The sequence below is a fragment of the Dermacentor albipictus genome, chromosome 5 (assembly GCF_038994185.2).
Source record: "Dermacentor albipictus isolate Rhodes 1998 colony chromosome 5, USDA_Dalb.pri_finalv2, whole genome shotgun sequence".
NCBI classification, from domain to species: Eukaryota; Metazoa; Arthropoda; class Arachnida; order Ixodida; family Ixodidae; genus Dermacentor; species Dermacentor albipictus.
The window spans coordinates 88,159,190-88,180,039 of record NC_091825.1 but is presented as its reverse complement, the minus strand read 5'-3'; the positions used below and the strand labels follow the sequence as shown (position 1 = coordinate 88,180,039).

Here is a 20,850-nt window from a genome sequence, read left to right as displayed (position 1 = left end):
GGGTGCGGCTAGCATACGCGACGACGTACTCTTCGAAGCCATCCTTGCGTTGTGCAAGAACAGCGCCGAGCCCGACACCGCTAGCGTCCGTATGGACCTCAGTTTGTGCAGATGGATCGAAGTGTCGCAGTACTGGAGGAGAGGTGAGAACGCGTCGCAGTTCTTGGAATGCGTCGTCGCATGCCGGGGACCAGGCTGATAGGTCAGAACTGCCGGTGAGAAGCTGCGTCAAGGGGGCGATGATAGAGGCAAAGTTACGGATGAAGCGCCGGAAATATGAGCACAAGCCGATGAAACTGCGAAGCTCTTTCATGGTGGTTGGTTTGGGGAACTCGGTTACGGCGCTAAGTTTCCTGGGGTCCGGGAGGATACCGTCTTTGGAAACTACATGACCGAGAATAGTAAGCGTGCGAGCGCCGAAGTGGCATTTCTTCAAATTTAGTTGCAGTCCTGCAGTGGAGAGGCACGCAAGGACTTGCTCGAGGCGGCTGAGGTGTGTCGCAAAGTCGGTGGAAAAAACCACAATGTCATCCAAATAACAGAGGCACGTTTTCCATTTCAGCCCTCGAAGAATGCTATCCATCATTCGCTCGAAAGTGGCAGGCGCGTTGCAGAGGCCGAACGGCATGACGGTGAATTCATATAGCCCATCAGGAGTTACAAAGGCTGTCTTTTGGCGATCGGCCTCTGCCATGGGCACTTGCCAATACCCGGAGCGTAGATCCAGCGAGGAAAAGAATTCCGCTCCCTGCAGACTGTCCAAGGCATCGTCGATGCGTGGCAGAGGATATACATCTTTGCGCGTTATTCGGTTAAGGCGGCGATAGTCAACGCAGAACCGAATGGAGCCGTCTTTCTTTTTAACAAGGACAACCGGAGATGCCCAGGGACTGTTAGAGGGCTGGATGATGCCACGCTCCAGCATGTCGTCAACGTGCTCGTCGATGACACGGCGTTCAGCGGCCGACACACGATACGGTCGCTGGCGCAGTGGTGTTTGTTGGCCGGTGTCGATACGGTGAACGACTGCGGACGCCCGGCCCAAGGATGGTTGGCCAATGTCAAATGAGTCACGAAAACGCTGGAGGAGCTTGATGATTTCGGTGTGCTGCGCAGGTGTGAGTTCTGCGTCGACGGAACGAGCGAAGACGTCTACAGGGGCATCGGTCGCGGCGGCAGGAGTTACGGCACAAATCGGAAGTGATGCCGTATCACCAAACATGGTGGCCGGGAGAATGCTATCGAAAGCTTCAGCTGTACCCAGGCACTCGCCGCGGAGTAGGGATGATGGGCAGGCGGATGGATTGCACACGTAAAGGGCAGCAGAACCTTCGCAAAAAGTGATGACAGCAAACGGAAGCAGAAAGTTCCGGCGGCGCGCACAAGTGGTCGACGGCGTAAACAGGACAGATGAGTTCGCAGCAGAGCTACATAACAGAGGAACCAGAGCGGCGGAGAAAGGTGCAATATCGATGTCAGAGGCGGCAACAACTTTAGGAGAAGAATAGTCGTCAGGGTCAAAACACGGCACTGATAACGTAAGTTCGCAACGAGCGCAGTCGATAAGAGCTTGATTCACTGATAGGAAATTCCAACCAAGAATAACGTCGTGCGAGGAACGAGGCAGGACGACAAATTCGATAACATGCAGAACGCTTTGAATGACAACCCGGGCTGTGCACGACGCTGAAGGCTGAATGCGATGCGAGGTTGCCGTACGCAGAGAAAGAGAGGTGAGGGGAATGGTCACTTTGTTCAAATTGCGGCAGAGCTTCTCACTAATAATAGAAACGGCGGCTCTGGTGTCGATAAGTGCGTGTACGGTGACGCCGTCTATGGACAGTTCAATTTCGTTCGCCGGCGCAGAATGAGGCCTTGAAATGTTCGACGGAAACGCAGTTCTTGCCTCTGGAACTGCGACTGCTAGTTTTCCTCTCGGGCTGGGCTGGGTCGGCGAACCATCGGGGAAATGGATCGGCGACGTGGGGAAGGCGACCGGCGTGAATCGAAGGGGAGGCGACTGTAAGAGGTGTCCGGAGGAAGGTTGGAGTGGTCCTGATGCGGAAGTCGAGCAGGCCTGTAGCTTGAGGCACCCCCACTGTCAGGTAAACGGGGGCTGCGACGGCGGCAGAATCGTGCTACGTGGCCCGGAAAATGGCATGAATAACAGATTGGCCGGTTACAGGTGTTCGCCACGGGTTGACGACAGGGGCTCCAGCAGCCGAGTAAGGAACGACTAGCGGACGCGAAGGAGGCGGCGGTACATGGTAGGTGCCGGTGGCCCGGTATGAATCAGGAGCCGGAGGAGCGTAAGGCCGGGCGACAACGTCAGCGTACGTTGGCGGTCCAGCTGCAGGCTGCGGAGGAGGGGCAGATGGCAGCGCCGCGGCAACTTGCGTCTGAATGACGTGACGAAGCGCAGGAGCCAGGGTTGTCGACGGCTCGGGTGCGCTATTCGCCAGAGAGAGTTGGCGTGCGACTTCCTGGCGGATGAACTGCTTTATCTCCGGCATTAAGGCAGAGATGTCGGCAGCGTCGCGACCGGAGAGATCCGCAGTGTCTTGCTGAGCAGCGCGTGTTGATGCACGTTGCTTGCGCAGCTCGTCGTACTGCTGGCAAAGCTGTATGACCTCGGCAATAGTGCGGGGACTCTTCGCGACGAGCATCTGAAAGGCATGCTCATCGATGCCTTTCATGACGTGCTTGATCTTGTCTGCTTCATCCATGGATGAGTTGACGCGCTTGCAGAGCGAGAGCACGTCTTCAATATAACTGGTGAAGGTCTCTTCCTGGCGTTGAGCTCGACCACGCAAGCGCTGCTCAGCACGAAGCCGACGAACTGCGGGACGGCCGAAGACCTCAGCCAAAGTCGCCGCGAAAGCCGACCAGGTGGTAAAATCGGCTTCATGATTGCGGAACCATAGGTTGGCCACGTCAGTCAAGTAAAATATGACATTGGTGAGCTTGGCGCGGTCGTCCCACTTATTATAGGCGCTTACACTGTCATATTCGGCGAGCCAGTCTTCCACGTCGTGGTCGTCTGTGCCGCTAAATATAGCCGGATCGCGCTGACGGAGAACACCAGAGCAGACGATCGCCGGGGGCACGGGAGCAGCAGCCTGGGACGGTCCCGGTTCATCCATTGTAACAGCTGGTAGTAGCGTCCGACTGCGGAGTTCCAGGATGTTGAAGAGAAACCCAGCAGCTCCACCAAATGCAACGGGGGTGGTGTTCGCCTAGCAGCACTAGCTCTAGGTTGCAGCGGTAGGCTTAAAACAGGTCGGTCCTATCTCGAAACGGGGAAGCAAGCACACCTCGTCGTCTTCTTCTCATCCACTAGCACCATGCCCACTGCCAAGTGCCTTCAGTACAATATATATATATATATATATATATATATATATATATATATATATATATATATATATATATATATATATATATATATATATATATATATATATATATATATATATATATATATATATATATATATCTTGGAATATCTCTCTTGGAATATATAAAATCTCTCTTGGAATTCGCATGTTGATCAGCTTCGAAGTGATCTTTGTCGGGCGGTTGGCATTTTAAACAAATTGAGATATCTCCCGGCGTCCATAAAGCGGCAAATATACTATTCATTAATACATTCCCGTTTAAGCTACTGTTCCCTTGTATGGTTAACGACGACACAAACAAATCGAGATTCCCTCTTTGCAATTCAAAAGCGGGCGTTACGAGCTATTGGGAAAATACAGTTATTGCGCAGCTGCTGGCCCTTGTTTAGGTCTTATGGAATACTAGAAATAAGTAAACTGCACACATACAAATTATGTCTGGAAATATTACGCCAGTACAAACTAGACAAAATAACCTTCGAAACCACCTATCACACTAAACTTAGCACATACGAACTTAGGAAACAATGTATGGAAACACCTCGTGTACGCACTAATTACGGTTTTCAGAGGTTAGGATGGCAAATTCCTGACTTAATTAATCAATACCCTATTATTCTGGATACTGTACGCAGCACTCCCTCTATACGTAAATACAAAATGTTAATTAAAGCAATGCTCATAAATGAACCTTAAAGGTGAAAACTGAACGTATACCTATCACTAGTGTGTTTTGTAAATACTGCTATGGTCGAATTGTGCTTTGAAGTATGCTGTTTTGTTTTTCCGCCGAAAGCCTGTGTTTTGTAAGGATGTCTTATGCATTGTGTAAAAAATATTGAATGTGTGTTCTATTATGTAATGCTCTTTCTTGATTTTTGTAGCCTGTGGTGCCGCCTGTCATCCGGGTGGCGTGGCCTCGTCAGGCAAAGTATGCCTTTTGCCACGTCACCCTGGACAACCTTTTCGTTGTCTTAAATAAATTCTGAATGAATGAATGAATGAATATTGATGCCTTCAGGTAGCCTATGTGGGTTTATTGACGAGTTGCCTTCACCCGAAAAGATCACGTTCTCGTGACGCCTGCGGCAAAAAAGACGTTCCACGTCCGCCGCCAAGGTCTGTGAGTGGGGGCGCTGGCTAACACTCCCAGGGTTCTACTAGTACACATAAATACCCAAGAAAGTGGATGGGGAAACGCCGCCGCGGTAGCTCAATTGGTAGAGCATCGCACGCGACATGCGAAGGTTGTGGGTTCGGTTCCCACCTGCGGCAAGTTGTTTTTTCATCCACCTTAATTTCCATTAATTTATCATTACTTTATTTCATGTATTAAGCACATGGAATTTCCCCTATGTTGTACTTGGTGTCAGTGTTTGTTGGCTTCTCATTATAGACTAATATATATATATATATATATATATATATATATATATATATATATATATATATATATATATATATATATATATACCATCTGTGCGTACATCTGGCATCAGTGCGTACTTCTGTGTCAGCATCCTCATCAAAATGACCGAGCACGGAAGGAGAAGACAATCGGAGTTGTAGCTCCACAAAGGCGGTCTGTTCTTCATCAGTCCAGAGAAACGGCGCGTCGTCACGCGTAAGGCGAAATAGCGGCTCTGCAATCTTGAACAAATTTTGAATGAAGCGTCAATAATATGCACACAAGCCGAAAAATCGTTGGGCACTTTTCTTGTTGGTTGGAGCTGAAAAGCAGCTACGGCAGCAGTCAACTCGGGATCGGGCCGAACACCTACCGCGCTCACGACGTGACCAAGGTATTTCAGTTCCTCGTAACCGATATGGCGTTTCTCAAGCTTGTGTGTAAGATCAGCCAACCGAATGGCTTCGAGTACATTCCGAAAGCGTCGAAGGCGCTCATCACCATCATCATCATCGACATCATCGAGATAGACGATACAGCTTTTCCATTTGAGGTCAGCGAGAACGGTATCCATAATGCGCTGGAATGTGGCTGGAGCGGAACAGAGGGCGAAAGGGAGTACACCAAATTCGTAAAGGCCGTCCGGAGGCACCAGAGAAGTTTTCTCGCGGTACCGCTCAACTACTTCAATTTGCCAGTAGCCGCTTTTTAGATCGATAGAGGAGAAATACTTCGCGTGCCTCATCTTGTCTAGAGAATCGTCGACACGAGGCAACGGGTACAGGTCTTTCTTTGTGACGTTGTTAAGCTTCCGGTAGTCAACACAAAACCGAAGCGTGCCATCTTTATTTTAAACAAGAACTACTGGCGATGACCAGGGACTGCATCAAGACTGTGTTACGCTTTCTTGAAGCATTTCCTTCACCTGCGTTTGAATCGCACGTCGTTCGGTCGGGTAAACACGATAAGGCTGTTGTTGTATGGGGGGCGGGTCGTCATAGATGATGATGCGGTGTTTCGTAATCGATGTTTCACGTATCTTTGACGACCGTGCAAAGCAAGAGTGGAACTCGAGCATCAGCTCGCGCCGGGGTTGTTTGTTCTCTTCAGGAAGCGTTGGACTAATTTCGACGCATACCGTAGAGGTGCTTCAGCAGTGCCGATTACCTCGGAAACAAAACACTTAGTGACACCGGCGATCGGGTCGGCGTAGGCGATTGCAGTACCTGAGAAAATGTGCCAGTGTTCGCAGCTGAAGTTCATGACAAGAACCTCACAGTGGCCACAATGGAGATCCATAAGGCTTCTTGCTACGCAAACACCGTGAGAAAGCAGGAGAGAGCGATTGCTTTCTGCGACCGTTTCGCCGTGTAAGACTCTGTCACATTCCACTTGAACCATGACGCCTATACGCGGTGGTAACGTGATAGCGTCAACGATGACACGAAGAGATGCTCGAGGGTGAATGGTGTTTGTCCTCGCTGCACCGCTCTTTCTCGAGAAAGTGACGAGGCGTTGTCGAATGTGGATGACAGTTTTCCGTGTTCCGTGAGAAAGTCCATGCCGATGATTAGGTTTCGAGAACACTGAGGGAGAATGATCAAGCTGGCGACAAACGTAGAGCCGCGAATCTGTATTCGTGCCGTGCACATGCCGAGTGGTGTGACGATGTGCTCGCCTGCTGTGTGAACTGGCGTTTGATTCCAAGGCGTTGTCACTTTCTTCAGAAGGGGGCCAGTTTTTCGCTGATTATAGAATAATCCGCTCCAGTGTCCACTCAAGCAGTCAATTTACGACCGTCGAGCGGTACAGGAATGTGCCAGGAAATTCTTCTTCCGTAATCAGCAGGTACTGTCGTCGTCGATATATCGTCGGTCCACTTACGCGTCAGTAGGGGTCCTTGAGCACGTCCAGACTGAGCGGCCTCACCCTCGAAGGCCGCTGTGGGTAGTTTTCCCGGCGCGAGCTGGGCGACCGACCCAGCACCGCGCTCGAATACGTACGGCGAGTCGGAGAAAACCACTGCGGCGAAGGGCAGCTTGACTGGTGTCGAGCTGATGGGGATCCGCGCTGCTGGGCAGCGTATTTTTCAATTTCAGGAGGACGCTGGCCGAGCCTAGGTCGCGGCGACTTTGCTGAGAATCCGCGTAGTCCGAGCTCTCGATAGGAGCACTGTCGGTAGACATGCCCAGCTTCGCCACAGTGAAAACAAAGGGGACGGCGATCAGGTGCCCGCCACACGTCTGATTTCCTTGGGGCCTGTCGGTGGTCCTATTAATACGAGGCCGCTTGGACGGGCTGTAGCATGGCCGGGCACGTGGTGCTAAGCAAGGAGGAATGTGGAGCAGGTTGCCTCAAAGCTTGAGAATATGACATACGGGGCTGTCAGTTCTTAGCGGTCGAGCTTTTCTTGTGAAGGGTGGTTGTCTTAGCGCATGCTGGACTTCGTCATGTAGAACGCTGTACAAAGAGCTGAGCGTCGGCTGTGAGGGTACCGACAGTTTGTCGAGTTCTTCGCGGATTACAGAACGAATGAGCTCTCGAAAGAAATTGACGTGGTCCCCGAGTGCTCCGAAGAAGTACACAGGTGAGGCAGTGTTCACTTGGCCTTCGTATGATGGTGCTCGCTACCGAAGAGTCTGCTCCATGATGACGATCTCGGAAAGAAATTCTGACACAGTCTTGGGAAGACTGCACACGGGACCGCCGAACAGCTGCTCTTTCACTCCGCGTACGAGGTACCTCACCTTCTTTTCTTCCGACTTGTTGGGGTGGCTCGTCGAAAGAGACGCGTCATGTCCTCGACATACATTGCGGCACCTTCGTTCGGCATTTATATACGGGACTGGAGATCCCGCTCAGCTCGCTCTCAGCGATCAGGGCTCGCATACGTCTCAAGAAGACAGCGTTTAAATTCTGCCCATGAAGTTAGGGCATCTGCACGGTTCTCATGCGGAACACGTGCGTCATCGTTAAGGCTGAAATATACGTTTTTTCAGTTTGTCTGCGTCATCCCACTTGAGCATCCTCACGTATGGCGCCGTGGAAGGGATTCGGTGTTCGCGGATTGAGTAGCGTACAATGAATCGGCGTTGTGCCTTCCATACCAATTGGGGTGGTCGGAGCTGCCATTTTGTCTGGGAGGAGTCCAAACTCAGGGGCTTGTCCACGGATGCTTCTGCTGTCGCGGTGTATAGGCGTAACCAACGGTTCGGGGCTGGATCTCCCGCTACTCGGAGGGGTTTGGTGCATAGATTAGATTACCCAGCACCTCGACCAGTTTGTCACGCGCTAAGGCAAGAGCAAGCAGCAGTACCAGCAGCCAGACACAAAAAATACCAGACACGAAGGGACGGTTCTCCAGCTGTTGTTGTTTTTGTTGTCCTGAGTGGCCATGGCCCATACCCACAGTGGGGGATAGGCCATGAATCGGAAGATTAAATTAGGTGCATAAAAAACTAATAACAACAACAACAATGGAGTTAACAGTTTGAGCATAGGAGTCTAAAAGTAAACGTTTTGTGTTTGGAGAAAAAAGAAATAATCAGAAGCTGGCGCGTGATCTGTTTTGACTTCGTCATCTTCTTCGCCGTTTTTGCGGGGCACGCAATGCTGACTGCGGTCTCACAACACCAGGTGGCAATATATATATATATATATATATATATATATATATATATATATATATATATATATATATATATATATATATATATATATATATATATATATATATATATATATATATCAAAGCTCGTACTGTATCCTACCCCCGATAACCGATTCCCGCTGTTGCTGTGTTGCCCACACAGTTATTTGCGTAGTAGACTTTATTATTTATTAGACTTTATTATTTATTAGTAGACTTTATTATTTTTATTATGTCGTCCATCACCTTAGCCTTCTTATCCTGAGCGGTGATGTTGAGCATAACCCGGGCCTCATGGGACCGGCGTCTAAAATTGGCAAACCCGACAAATCCCAAGACAGCGTTCTTGGCGCCCTTGAGACGTTGGCCGAGCTGGCAATGTCTACTTGCGATTAGGATTCTCTTGTGAAGGTTCTTTAAGATTTAGTTGCTTGTGAGAGAAATATGTCACAGCAGATATCTGAAATCAAAAATGCTTTGAATACAAGTTTCGATGCCTTGGAATTGCGTGCAGCTTCTCTCAAAACCTCATGTTCGAAGGCACTACCCGATCAATACTCTCATCAGCTTCGTTCTGAGGCTGTTTTCCTAAAGCGCACTGTTGCCGAACTGCCAAATATCACGATATTGAAAACCATTCACGAATAACTAAGATAATCCATCATGGCATACCCGACGATATTAACGAGAGCCATGACTCCAAGGTCACGAACGTGTTCAATCTTTCCCATGACTGTCCGCGTATTGAACGCTTCCATAGGTTAGGCGGAATGCGCCCTGGGCGTTCTCGCCCTATCATTTTAATATTGCTTGTATTCAGAGATAAGCTAGTGATGCTGAAAAACGTTTATAACCTAAGAAATGCCGGCACGAAACATTCCGAAGACTTTTCGTTCAGAGCGCGTGCAGTACGCTTCGGTTGAGCAGCGGAATAACGGCTTGGTTATTAAAATGAGGTTTAATCATTTATTTATAGTTAACGTTCATTACTACTCGGACGGTGCCTCAAATATAGTTTAGTTGGAGTTCCTGGTTTTGATTCTAGCGCAAAATTTCCGAATGTTTCTTCATCAAGTTGACGATCTCATCACTCCGCCACAGGTCTTTGCGCATTTGAATGTTAATACCAGAAACATAACAAATTTCCACAATTTCTTTCGCTATAGTTTCTTCATGTTCTCCTCATGTTATATGCTTCACAGAAACATGGCTCCATGAAGATATTCACGACACAGAATTCATGCCCCCTGGTTACATTGTTGTCCGCTACGACCATCAGAATAAGAAAGGCGGGGGCGTTGCTTTGCTTTTACGTTCAGATTTCAACTTTAAGGTTCTACCAGGTCCTCCCTATGTAGAATCGGTTTGGGACGAGTTACTAGTGCATAAGCAGAATTTAACAATTTGTGCGGTATTTATTGCCCTAATGAGTTCGATAATATTTCGCATTTTATACATGAACATAGCCTAGGCAGATCAAAATCATTCTTCGTGACTTTAACGTTCCTGACATTCACTGACCTTGCCTTACATATTTCGCCACTAGTGCCTCTATTTGTAGAGGCCTAATTACGTTTTCTTTACGGTTCTAACCTGATACAATTAGTTGATAAGAACACGCGGCAGACCTCCATGCTTGACTTAGTGTTTATCAGTGAGAGTTTTGCTCATTTAGGCTTTAAGTATGATACCTTGGAAGGAATTTCGGATTATAACGCAGTTCTCGTGCACATTTACTATCCTATCCCACACGAACGCTTTACCTATTCCACATTTCAGGATTTTAACAAGGCTGACGATACGTCTATGACTGATACTCTGGCAGATAACTTTAACCATTTTTGTCCCTCAGTACCGAATGTCATCTTGAGAGTCTTGTTGATTGTTTTCAGTCGTTAGCAAAATCTTGCATCAGTAATTACGTTCCATTAAAACAAAAAAAAGATTAATAATAAGCACTCTTCGATTAACCGTGATATCCTGCACCTGTCACGCCGTGTCGGTAAACTACGCAAATCAAAGCATTCTAATCCTGCTCTTCGCGTTCCTTTTCAGAAAGCCAAATAGGAACTTTGTACTCGTACTAAAAATGCTAAAGATTTCTGTTTTTCAGTGTAAGCTCCTATTCTACTTAAATCAAATCCTCGCAGGTTCTGGACTTCAAGATTAACGAGGCTATTACTAAAGACCCCACCGTAGTTTAGAATGCTGTTAACTCATACTTCCAATCTGTTTTCACCGTCGATAATCGTGTAGTTCCAAAGTTGAGTTATGATGCACAAACTAATAAACTAGGCGATATCGTAATAAGTTCTGATGGTGTCTTAAACCTAGTCTTGAATTTTCACACTAATGAGTGTACCGGTTCAGATGGTATCCCGAATTCTTTCCTTGTAGGTTACTCCCTTGGACAGCTCATTACCTTACCTTAATTTTCCAGACCTACTTAGCCTCTAGTGAAGTACCAACTAAAGGGAAAACTGCCAAAGTCCTGCCTTTGTATAAATCAGGTGATAAACAACTTCTCTCTAACTACAGGCCGATATCTCTCACATTCCAGTCATGCAAGATGTTAGAGCACATTTTTCACAAAATATAATCGAGTGGGCAATAATGGGTTAACTCTAATGAGGTTCTAATATCTGCCCAATATGGTTTCCGTCGTGGTCATATCACTGTAACACAATTAGTCGATTTTGTTCATAATATCGCTTCTAACCTTGACATCGGTAATCAAGTGGATGCCATATTTATTGACTTTTCTAAAGCTTTTGATTTTGTGGTCCATTCTAAACTACTGGTAAACTTAAACACCATATTCAAAAATTCCTGTCTTGTTTCTTGGATAGCCAGTTTTTTTTTTATTGTTGTCCCTGACAATTTGTTTCTTTTGACTCAATGGAATCAACTACTGTCGACGTTACGTCAAGCATTCCTCAGGGATTCATATTAAGCCCTTTACTATTTCTGATATATGTCAATGACTTACCTCGTGGCGCCTCAATTAAAGTCCGACTTTATGGAGTTGGCTGTGTATCATACGAATAGATTAACTCCATTGATGACCCCCACTGTCTTGCCCAATCTATCATGTATTTCTGCGCTTGGTGCAAAACGTAGCAAATGAGCGCCAACTGTAGTAAAACCATCGTCATGTCATTTTCCAATACACAGAGTCCCTTCTTGTTCGATTATTCTCTGGATGGCATCCGGCTTAAAAGAGTGTCTAAATATAAATACTTAGGTGTCATTCTAGCAGAACACCTTTCTTTGTCTAAATATATCGAATAGGTAAACGGGAAAGCTCTAAAGAAATTAGGCTATTTGCACCGCACTTTAGCTAAGACCTTCCGCGGTACTGAACTGCTATTATATAAAACGTTAATGTTTTAAATGTGCCCTGTTCTAGAATATGACCGCTATAACGTGAAGCTATTCCAAACTTTTCTATTGCAATTCTGCAATCAGCCCTCCGCGATTGGTCAAAAACATTTTTGGACCACCCTCACTTCGCCTGTCTGTCACGCGACGTCACGAAAACCACGATAGCTCCCAATATAATATGAAGTGTACACACTGGTTATGCGTTATTGGAAAGAACGAAAGAAAAAATATTTATTTATGATTCGACGCATTTTCGCTGTTAGCCATCAGCTTTGGGTGAAAAGTTTTCGGTCGATAGCCACTTCACCTGCCTGTCACGCGGAGTCACAAAACCGCGAGAACTCACCGCGTCAAAGTGACGTGTACGCGTTAAAGTTGCATTAATATGCCGAACAAAACTAAATCTTCTTTTGTATAGCCGCAGGCTGCCCCGTTCCAAAAGGAATAAAAGATGGCTGACGCCGATGGCTCAGGCACTGGGTACTCGCACCCGCAGGAGTGCATGTGTTTATTTGCATACAATAGACAGTTTTAGTTACACGTACGTAGATGCTTTGCGTACGTAGAGCGTCTACGTGTGAGCAGTGCGCATGCGTAGAACGTAGCGGGCGCGCGCGCGTCTCACGGACGTACGTGAGATTCAATTCTTTGCGTGCGTTTTTTGCGCACGTAGACAGCTTCGCGCGGGAGTTCCGCAAGATCACGAACAAGCGATAGCTGTCCGCGCACGCGCAGACGGGTCGTATCGAAACACGGCGACAGGATTGAATTGGCTACCGCCGTGTTCACATTTCCCGATAGATGGGGCTACGGGGTCCCTCTTGGCATGCGTCGCATACGTGTAGCTAAAAGCGCTTCAGATGGCGCGCACGTAAGGTACGTAGGCTTTTCACGTTTGCGTACGTCAAGCCTCTACGTACGTGTAACTAAAACTGTTTAATAAAGCTTTTTGCGTGACCGTGTAACTTTTCCGCGCAATTTCGGCACGTGTGCGACCTCGTTAGCCAACTATTCTTTGCTGAGGACCCATTTTAGCGGCATTGTTAACCTTCCGTCGCATGCCTTCACGATTTTCGACCAGTCACCGCAAGCTATGTAATGGAAAGCGGACCAGTCACAGACGCCCGCACCACCCTCTTCATCCCGTTATCGATTTTCAGTGCACTGGCTCGGCCCAGTCGAACTCATCTCTACTTGAGCGTGCTCCTCGCCGGTTGTCAGCCAACTAGATAAGACAAGCCGCTCAGTGTAGGCAGTGTTATTCGCTTTTAAAGCAAACAAAAGTGACCTCCTATAAATGAGGACAGCGTTTGATTGGTCTCTTCAGACAAACCTGCGGGTCACCGGTCGATGCTTGTTTCGGCAGTTACGCGAATTTGACGCCAGGAGATTCGAATAAAAACATATCGAAATAGTTTTACGTTGTAGGGCGTTATGCATCTGTGGTTTGGTTGCCGTACAAAGAATGTGAAATTAGCTCGCTCTATAACGTTCAACAAAAATCTATCCGTTTCGTTTGCCAAAATTACAGCCGCAGTTTCTCACCAACACAGGCTCAACAAGCTTTGGATATTGAGCCATTATTTTCAGGTTATCACACTGAAACCTGACAACTTTTAAATGCAATTATTAACTCATCATCTGGTTTTTGTGTTTGTAACTATTTCACGTTTACTAACGCAAGTTGTGCGCGTAGCTCCCACGCCTTGCACATGACACCTATTTATGCCGCTACAAACACATTCAGGTACACTTTTTTCGCACGTACAATATATCTAGTGAACTCTCTATTCAGTAACATTCGTTCACTATCACTAAAAGATTTTATAGCTACCACTAGTAAACACTTCGGTAACATGTAAAGCGCTTCTTTTGGATCACTCATCTTTCTGTGTACAGGTATGTGTGTTTTAATGTGCAATGTATAGTAATGTATGATGTTCCCACTCCTGCTATAGCGCTATAATTGGCTCCTACATATGTAAATAAATAAATAAATAAATAAATAAATAAATGAATAAATAAATGTTAATGAACTAGCGCGAGTACTTACATGCATGATAGACTCCATAGCTCCAGCGACAAAAGCGATCGCTATTGAAAGCAAGCCATACGCCGCGGCTGCAATGTAAAGAAAACAATTTATTACAATGGCAGTAACTGTATACTCTGTTGTACTCAATGTTTAATCCTTTTTACTCACTCACCCATGCACTTGGTAACTCTCAGAGCAGCGGCTTCAGTGAGGTTTACCTTGGGACGAACGAAGTCGTGCCAGGTCACAGCGGCCAGAGCATTGTAGCCGGAGGACAGTGAGCTGGTTGAAGGACATGCATCAATGCATATGTACGCATGGCAGGAATGTTTCCACAGGGACCACATCTATCATCATGGACCGCCAAAAATGCCCAAAAAGTAGCTATATTCTTATTGGAACCAACTCCTGCTTATATTTCTCCTGCAAATGCTGCATCGACTGGCCTCGACACTCACATGAAATCAGCGTGATTGTATCTGATTATCCCATGTGCTCATAAACTATGTTGTGCAAAAGATGTGGCAGTTTGGACAAAAGAAAAAGAAATGTTGCAACCTAAATAACGGATTCCGAAGGTCAAGAAATCTCGCCGCGTCACATCATCCTTAACCCGCCATAGCGACGTATAGGGGCTTTGGCTTTGCGCTGCTTAACCCGAGGGCGCGGGATCGAATCCCGTATACGAGGCGGCCACATTTCGATGCTGGTTAAATGGAAAAACACCCATGTGCCGAGCATCCGGCGCATGTTAAAGAGCCCTAATTGGTCTAAATTGTTTAGGAGTCCCCCACTACAGCGGACCTCATAATCATATCGTGGTGTTGACACATATAAAACTCGTGAAATTAATTTTGCATTATTAAGCCCACGTCGTCGCTTTACTGTGCTCAACTACTGAAGTAATAATTCAATCGGTGCACCGTCTCTAAAACAGGCGAACATTTGTTCCCAGAACTGTCACTTGCACAAATTGGCCCATTGTATATTAGCACATAGGTTCAAGTGATATTTCGGCGTGTATTCATGTATACTGCGGCACTGAGCTTCAATTAACTTAAGCTCACCTGAGCGAACCGCTGAAGACGGCGGCCACAAGCAGCCCGCTAAGTCCCGGATAACAGCGCAGCAAGTCTTGCACTATGTACGGCATCAGCTGCAATTAAAGGGGCAACTGCAGTTGTTCGCAGAGATTTTCGTACATAGAATGTATGGCAGGAGAAAGGAGCCATCAGTTAACTCTCCTCAATAGCGCGGTAAACTTCATAGCTTCATGTACCCTGTCTATACCGCTGGTCACAGGATGCTTTATTTTCACGCGGTGCATCTATTTGACCAGTTTAACCGGTGCAATTTTGGCGTGCGCCAGTGATTCCAACACATAAGGTGCCCTGTAACGCGATTAGATATTCATTTTTTCCCTAGCGTTTCAGTGATTCGTGCTGTGTTGCCGGTAATCTCTGCCTCCCCCCTCCCACCGCAAAGCGCACCATAAGCTCAAATGATTTAGCAATAGAAGGAGCGGAGTAATATAATGCTAACTACGATACTAACATTATAAAATAGAGCTAATATAACAGCATACCGGAGTGTTGACCCGCTCATATAGTATGAGATGGTGCCTATCAAGAAAAAACAGCAATTGATGAACGTAGATAATTAAGTGGCTTAATAAGATTGTGAAGTCTTCATGCATAGGACCAGATCGGATGACGCAATGCAAACGTACAACAGAAGATTGCTGGTGGAGGCGTTCGTCCTGCATGCAGCGGACGTGCATAAAATACACTCCATGAAAAGTTTGTGCCCTTGGTGGTTTCTCTTGTCCCCAAACAATCAATAACCGACGTCTGACTCACGCGTCTTTCCTTTCTTTAACGCTGAGTGCCACGTAATTCCAGCTGTCGCGGATGGCACGCGCGTTATCAGGGAGACAAAGCATTCTTGACAGGAGAGTAGCGCGCGTGGAGTTTTGAAGAAAAAAAATTCAACCAAGACAAGTGACAATTACTATGAGCACGATAAGCCCCAAAGGGTTTAAACTGTAAACAGATTTTTTTAAATTATTGTAGCGTAGCCTGATAGTTTTTCTTTCCTTGTCTTTCTTGTTCTTTCTCTCCCTTTTCTTTTTTTTAGTGAAGGATAACGCCTAACCTGGTCCGGCTTGTCGATGTCCCCAGTGAGCATAGGGTCACAGTCCCAGTACACAGCGTAGAGGGTCAGCCCCGAAAGCACAGACAATAGCATAACCACAGCCAGGCTCGGGATATTCAGCAGAAGTGCCCTGCAAACACGCGACATACAACGCAAAGTACTGTACCTGCAGGTTGATCACGTTTTATGTTATTCACGTTTTATGTTATCACGTTTTATGTTATCTAACATAATTCTTGTTCTCGAGCCGAATTATCCAGAGAAAGCGGACAATACTTGCACGAGGAAAACAAACATAGCGAAACAAAGTACAAAGAATCACTAATTATATTCTGAATTAATTAGCTTACGGCACATCTTGCAATTTATGAATTGTAGCCGATGAGTTTGCAAGGCGTATCCACTTGGAATGAATTTCCGGAATGATGCCAGCTTCGAGATGCGTGCCATCAAACTTGCGGTAAAAATGCACTGCTGTTCCACTTTTTAACGAAACGCTTTTATATTCGCTGAAGCACCAAAGTAGCTGGAACGCCCATGTATTTCGTTCTGCGCTTTGGCAGATAATATCTGAAAACTATAGTGTCATCCTGGAAAGCCAATGCGTGTTTAAATTTCTCGTGCTAATGTTGTGCGCCTCTTCGTATAATCCAGGTCAAGACCATAATTTTGCTGTCTCACACAGGTGAATATTTTAAAATTCCATAAATCCTAAATATGATCCCTCCGTATATCGCACTCATGCACAGACAACGTGTCACCCGCAGAGTCACTACGCATTTACAGGGGCAAATTCACTCGCGAAGGCGTTATGAGTGAACACTATAGGGTACGAGTCGGAAAGAGCGATACGATGACGGCCCGCGTCCGTGAGCTTTCTTAAGGACACGAATTTTAAAGATGTATTCTCGTTTTCTGGGTGGTTAGGGCGACCTTTCATCGCAGAGCAAAGAAATGCAATAAAATCAAAACTGCAGAAAGCAATGAAAAGTACTGAAGAGAGCCTCAGAGCATGCGTGGAAATTCGTGCATTGGCGCGAGAACGTTGGCGCAAATGACATCGAGTCTCCGGTCGTTAGGTAATCGTGTAAGAGAGGAGAGAAACAAGAATGAGGTTTGGTTTTCCACCCTTGCCCGGAGGACGCTAAGAAGTATACGAGCTTCGTATTGCCGCAGAGAGCTCTCCACATGCCAGTTAAGAGCACTCTCGCGAGGCACCCTTCCAAGCACCTCATCGCTAAAACCACTATAGGCATTACTCATCGCATCGCCGTTAGAAGGGCAGCAGCTACGGCTCGCGGATGGCGAGACATCGCATGTCTCTCGCGCACGCGCACACGGCAGCGCCCGAGTCCCCCCGTCCAATGAGAAGTCATGGCGTGGCTCCTGGCCTTAGGGGCGCGTGAAAGTGTGTTCGGTATGGAAACGTACTTGACTGTGGGATAGGCTCCTGTTAACTATGTTTGCAAATTGCGTGAACGCGCTTTACTCTTGAGTTCCCTGTCACAAGTTCGCCCAAAGTAAACCAGTTTATATATAGTGTGCTTCATTGAAGATTGAAGCATTGGGTTCTCCTTCGTGCTTCCTCTCACTTCAACGCAAACCGAGTGCGCGAGAACACAGCGCACACGAAGCCATCACCTATCCCGGGTCTTTTATCCTTTGAACGGACATCACATTACCTCCAAGATAGAATGCGCGCAGCCGCCGCAGCCGGAGTAGAAGAGGAGATGCACACTGATCTGACCCTTCCTCCCCGCCCCCCCTCCATTGTGCGCGTGGGAAGACGGCGCGCACCCACCCCGCCTTCCTCACGCGCGCGCGACAACGCGCCGCACCATCGAGCAACCATCCTGCTTGGCTCGCCCTCGCAAGCTCTCCCTCGAACCTACAGCATACGACATTCGGCCGCGATCTCGCGATCTTATCGCTCTTGTACTTTATGCAGAACATCACGGCGACGCCGACGGCGGAAATTTGCTTGGAGTTTCCATGTAATTACTATCGTATTAAAACATTACGAGGAGGTATGACCTCCTTCTCGCGCTTCAGCTTACTGGGCGGTCACCTTCTGTCATACACTCGGGATTTTTGCCCGACGTTAAATTACTTCGTGCAGGCAGGCAGATGTATAAGCATGCGCCCCCATAAGGGCATACACTTGAATGTTTACTTCTTTAAACCGATGGTCGATAGATAGGGAGCAGTATATCTACAATGAACAATAGCTTGCCCGGCTGTAGGGTAACTCCAGAGTACGGCAGCTTAAAGTAAATATACCAAACCGACCTAAATGAATCTTAGCGTGCCATGTGTCTTAAGCCTGTTGGATGAACAAGAGACGACTGCGGTATGTGTGTCTCTGCACCCTCGAAAAGAATGCTTTTCTATGAAGCAGGTATCAGAACACGAAAAGACACCGCCTGGAATCTCGCAACAAATTTTGTCCCGAAGATCTTCGTGCGCAAGTTTTACAGGGTCGATGAAAATGCACACGTCGTCAAATAATTCCAATTTTGCCTGTAACGCTAAACAGTGACGCTATAGCTGAAGAATACGCAAAATACCTTAGAGTGTTTCATGAGATGTTTGTCGGAGTGAACATACGCAGGTGGGAGCGAGCTTTTTCTTTCGAGAAGTGAAGGCGGTGTAATCGTACTCGTTTGTGGAAGACGCCTCCCGGCGGTGAAGGAAGGAAGGAAGGAAAAAAGTGGAGAAGGAAAGGTAGGGAGGTTAACCAGTTTGGCTTAACCGGTTTGCTACCCTACACATGGGAGAGGGATGGGGGAGATTAAAGATGGGGAAGGGGGGGAGGGAGAGAGAGCACATAGCACAGCACACGCACATCGTCCGTTGGAGTCCATCAATCTGGCATGGTACGCGACATCACTCTCACAGCCGCTTGTCCAATCCCGTCTCTTTCAAAAACCGAAGTAGTCCCTTTGTCGCCTTCACCTGCGATATCTTCTGTCGGCGGCATGTGAAAATCGTGTCGAGGGACAATGGTCTACTGTCAAGGCACGCTAGAACAGATGCCAGGGACTGTGGCTGAACATTATATTCAGGACAGTCGCACAGAACATGTTCCAGCGTCTCCTCGCAAAGACAGGCATTACAGAGATCGTTGTCGGCCATTCCAATGCGGAAGGAGTAAGATTTAGTGAAAGCCACCCCCAGTCATAAGTGATAAAGCAGAGTCGCCTCTCTTCGACGAAGTCCAGTTGGCATATAGAGATGCATCAAAGAGGGCAGGTGGTATTGACGGTTGCTCTGGGTGGTCTGGATGTTTGGTGTGCACCATAGAGATAGCGTGATCTCCTGTGCAAGCACTCGAAGTCTGCTAGCTGCGTCGGATCGTGAAAGCGGTATGGCCTCTTCTAGTGCGTCTTCAAGAGCTGCCCGAGCGGCATTATCGGCGTCTTCATTTCCACTGACGCCGCAGTGACTTGGCAGCCACTGAAACGTCACGTGGTGTCCTTTCTCCTGTGATGAATGGAGTAGGCATCTAATATCGAATACGAGCTGTTCGAATGGCCCGTGATGCAGAGCTGATGGTACAGATTGTAGGGCTGCCTTTGAATCGCTGAAGATTGACCATTGTCGAGGTGGCTCCCGATTCACGACACGAAGCGCAGCGCGAAGAGCAGCTAGTTCAGCAGATGTCGATGTTGTTGGGTGGTCAGTCCTAAAGCTGATGGTAATAGCTTTTGCTGGGACAACCACAGCACCGGACGAACACTGGATGTTTGTGGAACCATCGGTATAAATGTGTTCCCTGTCCGCGTACCTCTCGTGCAGAAGAAGCAGAGACAGTTGTTTCAGCACAGGCGACGACAGCTCAGACTTTTTTCCGATTCCTGGTACACTGAGATGGACTGTGGGGCTGATAAGACACCAAGGGGTTATCGATGGTTTAGATGCAGCGGTGAAGCCCGATGGAAGTTTGTCGTTGTATTTGATGATAGTTTTAGAGAATGATGGTTGGTGCCTGTCTGAAGGTAGTGCTGCAAGGTGGTGATAGGTGGCACGTGCAAAATGTCTTATGTGCGTTCTCAGGGCTTCCACCGTAATGTGAGTGCGCATTGGATGGTCCCGAGCAATCGCAAGAGTTGCCTCTGTTGAGGTGCATCTGGGCAAACCAAGGCAGACTCTGAGTGCTTGAGCTTGTGCTGCCTGCAGAACACGAATATTTGTCTTGCAGGTGTTGGTCAGTACAGGTAGACTATATCTTAGAAAACCGAGAAAGAGAGCTCCGTAGAGTTTAAGCATTGCGTCTACTGACATCCCCCACGTCTTTCCTGCCAAGTATTTAAACAACTGGGAAGTTGCTGTCAGGCGCCGTTTCATGTAGGCCACGTGCGGGCTCCAACAGAGGTCTCGGTCAATAATTACGCCAAGGAATCTGTGGGTTCGGACATAGGAAATGGTCCGCCCATTGATTGAGATGATATAAAGCGTCATCGGTTTGCGAGTAAATGCTACTAGTGCGCATTTTTCTGGTGATATGCTGAGACCCTGTTTACACAAGTAGTTCGCTGTCAAAGTGGCCGCTCTTTGAAGTCGCGCACGTATCTGAGGACGTGTGACTGCCGAAGTCCAGACACAGATGTCGTCAGCGTATATTGAAATTTTGATGGTAGTTGGCAAGTACTCAGCAAGTCCAACAAGAGCGAGGTTGAATAGCGTCGGGCTGAGAGCACCGCCTTGAGGAACGCCCCTGCTGGTATAACGTCGCGTAGTTGGGCCATCGTCAGTTAACACAAAGAATGATCTTGCAGATAGGTAGCTTGCAATCCACAAAAAAAACTCGACCACCTAGGCC

General features: G+C 47.3%; 1 protein-coding gene across 2 annotated transcripts in view; it reads right to left on the bottom strand.

Annotated features, from left to right (window-relative positions):
* The window catches only part of LOC135915977 (sodium-coupled monocarboxylate transporter 2-like), a 57,528-nt gene that overhangs the window by 15,210 nt on the left and 21,468 nt on the right, over positions 1-20,850 (bottom strand). For both annotated transcript variants that reach the window (XM_070539676.1, XM_070539677.1), the window contains 4 exons: positions 16,029-16,158; positions 14,942-15,030; positions 14,047-14,156; positions 13,893-13,960 (listed from right to left, as the gene is read on the bottom strand). In XM_070539676.1, the coding sequence (XP_070395777.1) occupies positions 13,893-13,960; positions 14,047-14,156; positions 14,942-15,030; positions 16,029-16,158 (397 nt within the window). The remainder of the gene's footprint in view (positions 1-13,892; positions 13,961-14,046; positions 14,157-14,941; positions 15,031-16,028; positions 16,159-20,850) is intronic.